Source organism: Arachis ipaensis, chromosome B06 (assembly GCF_000816755.2).
Source record: "Arachis ipaensis cultivar K30076 chromosome B06, Araip1.1, whole genome shotgun sequence".
Taxonomy (NCBI): Eukaryota; Viridiplantae; Streptophyta; class Magnoliopsida; order Fabales; family Fabaceae; genus Arachis; species Arachis ipaensis.
In genome coordinates, this window is record NC_029790.2 from 7774592 (window position 1) to 7779970 (window position 5379).

At 43.1% G+C, this 5379-nt stretch overlaps 3 protein-coding genes across 3 annotated transcripts in view; 1 reads left to right on the forward strand and 2 right to left on the reverse strand.

The window, feature by feature from the left end:
- The window catches only part of LOC107646349, a 2340-nt gene extending 2067 nt beyond the window's left edge, over positions 1 to 273 (forward strand). Inside the window, exon 2 of the mRNA XM_016350540.1 lies at positions 71 to 273. Within this exon, the coding sequence (XP_016206026.1) occupies positions 71 to 273 (203 nt within the window). The remainder of the gene's footprint in view (positions 1 to 70) is intronic.
- LOC107645636 lies at positions 639 to 3391 on the reverse strand. Its single transcript, XM_016349713.2, has 2 exons — positions 1372 to 3391; positions 639 to 1220 (listed from the first exon to the last, which is right to left on the reverse strand). Exon 2 carries the CDS (start codon positions 1200 to 1202, stop codon positions 753 to 755), a length of 450 nt encoding a protein of 149 aa, XP_016205199.1. The 5' UTR covers positions 1203 to 1220; positions 1372 to 3391; the 3' UTR covers positions 639 to 752.
- Positions 3566 to 5084, reverse strand: LOC107645635 (phytochrome A-associated F-box protein). The gene has a single exon (XM_016349712.2). It carries the CDS (start codon positions 4710 to 4712, stop codon positions 3762 to 3764), a length of 951 nt encoding a protein of 316 aa, XP_016205198.1. The 5' UTR covers positions 4713 to 5084; the 3' UTR covers positions 3566 to 3761.

Genomic DNA, 5379 nt, shown 5'->3' on the forward strand with positions numbered 1-5379 from the left:
GAGCTGGACCTGGCTGAGGAGGAGAGAGAAATCACTGCCATTAAACAGAGAGCCAGAAAACAATTGGCAGAAAGAAAGCACAATAAGAGAGTTGTTACGAGAACATTCGACGAGGGCGATTTAGTCCTCAAACGAACAGAAAAAGCCAGACGACCTCCCTCACATGGAAAGTTCACCGCAAACTGGGAGGGACCATTCCGAATATTCAAAGTGCTTGGAATGGGGGCTTACCAGCTCCAAACACTACAAGGCAATCCAGTTTCAGGAAATTAGAATATTTCTTCCCTAAAGTTGTATAGATCATGAAATGTACATTTCGCGAATGAAGGTACTCTTTTTCCCCCTTAGAGTTTTTTCCCAAAAAAGGAAGGGTTTTTCCTAAGGAGGGTTTTAACGAGGCCGGACGCCCAAATCAAACAAAATCGATTACTCATTTATCTATCTCATTCTAACAAGATCGATTACTCATTTATCTATCTCATCCTAACAAGATCGATTATCCATTTACCTATCTCATTCCAACAAAGTTGATGATTCATTTATCCAGCACATTCTACTCTTCAAAAGCAAAAATTTCTAACCATAGACCAGTCTAACGCAAAAGCAATACTATCAAACTAACCTCGGTTAAACATAAGTTACGAGTTCAAAACAAAACACCAAACATTCAACATTACAGTAAAGATGACCACAACTCGGTCAGGACAAAATAAAAGGAGTCTTTTTCATTACAAAGGATAAACATGTCCAAATCAAGACGGAGACACATTCTCATCATGCTCCTCCACAGTTCCATCCACCACCAACTTACCATCAATCACGATTTTAGTAACATCAAGTTGGTCACAATCAAAACCAGGAGCTAACAATGCAATCTGATTGACAGCACGATTAAAGCCTGAAGAAAACATCTCCATTCCATCTTCCTCCAACTCATGGATCCTCAAAGTCAGTTTCCCTTTAGAAATATCACTCTCCTTAATCTTAGTCTGTAGTAACCGAACCTGATCCCTTAAACGGAGTACCTCCTCTTCAGATTCCTTCATCTTGGCTGTAGCAGTGACAAGAGCATCATCTTTTTCTTTGGATGAGTTCTCCAGTTCAGCAACCCTAACCTTGTATGACTTTTCTAAGTCGGCAACCTTATCCACAGCCGCCTGCTGCTCAGCACCAATAAGCTCGGCCGTGCGACCAGCACACATCAAACGGGATGCGACAATCTACAACATGAACACCAAAGTAAGAAACAGTATAACAAAAGAAACAACAAAAGAGAAGTCAGCAGAAACATAAAGCAACCTAAACAAACTTTTCAAGTCCCTCCATACCAACCCGGCGTGTCATAAGTATGTCGCCAGGATACTGAGATACCTTGTCAGACAACTTGGCAAAAGGAAACTGGTCACTCCATAATGAATGAGGGCTGGTCCCAGGAATGAAACCGTGAAGCTTCCTTTGGCGATCAAACACAGGTTTACTGCCACCCACAACCTCCTGATCGGCCTCCGAGATGACCTCCAGAGAATTATCAGTCTCACCCCTTTTCCTTTTATGCGAAGACACTGGCTGAGCAGCCTACCCACCATCCTCCTTTAGAACCCCAGAACCTCCAACATTCTTCTCTTTTTTCTTTTTCAAAAACGATTGGAACTGATTAGGATCAAGATGAGGGACCCGTCCACCTACAGACACACCAAGCATATTAGGAAACTCAACAACATGAAACACAGTCGATAAAAGACATAACTTTACCTATATAAGCTTTTAAGCCATCATTATCACCAGAATCATACAAATGCAAAAGCTCGGGGATAGACAAGCACACCCCGTCAGCAAAACACTCAATCAAATAATCTAAAAGATAATCTTCTTCCTCACTCCGCTCAGTAGCCTCAAGGACTTGAGTTGGTTTAGAACACCAATAAAGAGGAAACCTTTCGATAAGTTCATCGTCCAGGTAAAAAGGATACTCAGTTTCCACAGAACGAACCTTAACAAAAAGGGATTTGAAATTCTTAAAAGAAGACTTGTAAAGCAGGGAAAGGGAACGGCCAGGGAAACTGCTAAGACAAACCCACAAACCCTTACGAACCCCTTTCGACTGAAACAAAGAAAAAAAGTAGCGATAAGGAACACGGGAAAGATAGGAACTCCATCAGGCACTGAAAGGCACGAAGAAATGCCCAGGAGTTTGGATGTAACTATGAAGGTGCACAGTTAAGCTGGGTCAACACATCACACTCGAAGGCAGAAAAAGGAAAGCGAACACGCAACTCGGTTAGACATTGCGTGTACATATAAAAGTACTGCCAGTCACCCCTCCTCTCACAGACCCTATCTTCACCAGAACAAGGAAGGAGATCAATCGACAAACCAGAGCCACTTTTCACAAACTTTAACCCATCCAATTCCCGCAATGAGTCAACACTAGTATAGGACGAAGAACGGGTCCTGACATCATCATGCACCCAATGATATGGATCATCCTCCTTAACCTCGACGGCTTTCAATTTCTCTTTCTCTTTTTCCCTCGCCATTACAAGAAAAAGAAAAAAGGATAAAACAGAAAAGAACATTAATCTTTGGAAGTCATGGTAGGTCAAACAAAAAGAAAAGATTCGAAGAAGTAGAACGTCGAAAAATGCAGCAGAAATTATTATAACCCACTAACTTAGTGGGCAAACAAATAACGTAACCACCCCAAGCCTTGAAAACCCAAACGCCAAAAAAGGGATAATTAATGAAAGCACGATTCACAACACTTTTTTAAAAACTTCCCACCAATACTGCCTATGTATTTCCTATAACTCTTCCAATTTTTTGACACATAGAAAAAGCCCAAGATACAAATACCCAGGCCGAGAACAACCAAACAATAATAAACTTGCCCGTCAACCAAGACATGGAGACGGACAAGCTTGGAGGCTATGACGTGTACCCCTCAAATCTCGGCGATCACCTTCTCACCTAACCGACCAAATATCTCGGTACCAAGAGTAGACTCCAAACGTAACTTGGTCACAGTCACACGCAAGTTAGATTCTATCTTCAGCCCGTTACTAACAAACGGAACTCACCAAGAATATCGGAACAAACCCAAAAGCATAGACCCTCCCCTTGTCTATAAAAATAAATCAAGCAACTCATATGGAGGCAGGTCACAAATACACTCTCATTTTTACTTATTCACCTCATTTCGAATACTTTTCTGACTTGAGCGTCGGAATGCTTTTTGCAGGTGTTCTCGCCACTGTGTTTCGCAACGCCGAGGTTAACCCTAAGGACCATCCCTAAGGCGACGCATAGCTCTTCCCCAAGACAGGCAGCCTCGCCCGGAGACATATACCTCGACGGAAGCTGAACGGAACAGGATTCGTTTAGAATCATATTTTCTAGAGTAATTACGGTGTCGTCTGTTTTTTCTTGAGTGTTTTTGGCCCGTTGTTTATCCAAAAAAAATGTAAAAAGTGGAACTATGATGATTATACCTTTCATCTGGTCGTGAATCATGGAAAACGAAGACAGAATTTTGTTAAACAAAGTTGGGAACAGAGGATCAGAGAGAGAGATTTACAAGCACCATAATTATGAATCCGTCTGAAATATGACATAAGACTAGTGGGTCCCATGCATCTGAACAACTCTAAAATATATCGATTCAATATAATAACAAAAGAAGGAAGAATGAAGGGTAAGTTGAAGGGCATAGGAATTAGGAAACAATGCTACTCTAATCCATTGAAGAAGTGAATTGAGTAAAGTTAAGTGTAGATGGGGACATCAGTCCAAGCACCAGAGACATGGCCATTTTCACAAACAAAAGCTCGAACAACAGGCTGACCATCATCGTGATAGCCAAAGCCCCTCCTCAAACAAAACGCAGACAACAGATCCCAAGTCTGATGACAGTTACAGAAGGCGCAACCAAGATCGATCCTCTTCCTGTTTCCATCATTGATGGTCCTCCACACCCTGCTCCTCTTGAAGTTCTTGAACACACCTCTGAACAACCTGTAATTCCTCTTCTCTTCCACGTGGACGCACCCTGGCCACTCACAGATGTACAGCCAATCATGCCGAAACTGTCTCGCAAGAAGCTTGCTCCCCTGTTCTCTGCTCAGGTTCCGAGTCCCTGAAGCCAGATGCGATGATCTGCACACTTTCCTCCTCTTGTTGCACTCCTTCTTCTCAACCACCGACGATAACGGCGCTTGCTGAGACTCTACAGGATGCGATGCGGACTCGGTTTCGGTTTCGGTCTCGGTCTCGGAGGGATTGTAAACGGTGTCGAAGTAAAGGTCGTCGTAGAGGGACCAGTAGGAGTCAGAGGAAACAACGTCGTTGGAGGGAATGGGAGGGGCGGCGGGTGCTGTGGCGAGGGTGATGGGGAGGTCTGGGCCGAGCTCCCGTTGGAGGCCGAAGTCGGAGGTTTCGAGGAGGAGGCCAGCGTGGATGGGACCGGGGCAGCAGACGGAGAGCTTGTGGAGAAAGGCCCAATCTGCGGCGGTGGAAGTGGATGAAGAGGGGAGGAGATCGGAGGGGATAGTGCGGTGGCAGAGGGACTTGCAGCAGGAGGTGTGGATGAGGGAGCAGAATCTGGTGCATACGCAAGCGAGTGTTGCCCAGTGGCGAGGGTCATCTTCCAGAGTGTGGAAGATCTTGAGGATTATATCGTCGCTCAAGGCTCCGAACATTTTCGCCTTCAAACTCATTTTCTGTATCCAAAGGAATGGGATTGGGATTGGATTTGTAGCAAATGTGTACGTGTAGGTGTTACACTTTTATGCTTTATTAATGCATTCCCCTCCCCCAATTTCTTTTTCTATTTTTGCCTTTTTGGACACTACATTTCCTCTTACATCTCTCCTCGCCAACCAATCATTCACGTATCTCATTACTATATTACATAAATTATTAGAATCATTCTCATTTCATCTGTTTCTTCTTAAATTTGCCTTATTAACTAAGTAGTACTACATTTTTTTATTTTTTAAATATATCTTAATTCTCCCCCAATTTCTTTTCTATTTTTTGGACACTAATCTACGTCTACTGTTTTACCTCTCTCTTCGCCAACCAATCATTCACGTATCTCTATTCTATTTTCAAAAACATAAATAATTAGGATCATCGTCATTTTTCATCTTCTTGTACATAGGAGTGGCAACACTACCCGAACCCGCGGTACCCATTCCGCCTCTACCCACTACCCGCCCCCGCACTGGGACGGATTTTAACGGGGCGAGTTCTTGGACGGGGCGGGACGGGGTCGAGTTTAGGTTAAACCCGCCCCTACCCGCCCGGTATATATAATATATATGTAAATATATATTTTTTTAATATATAATATATGTAACATATATAACATAATTAATAAAA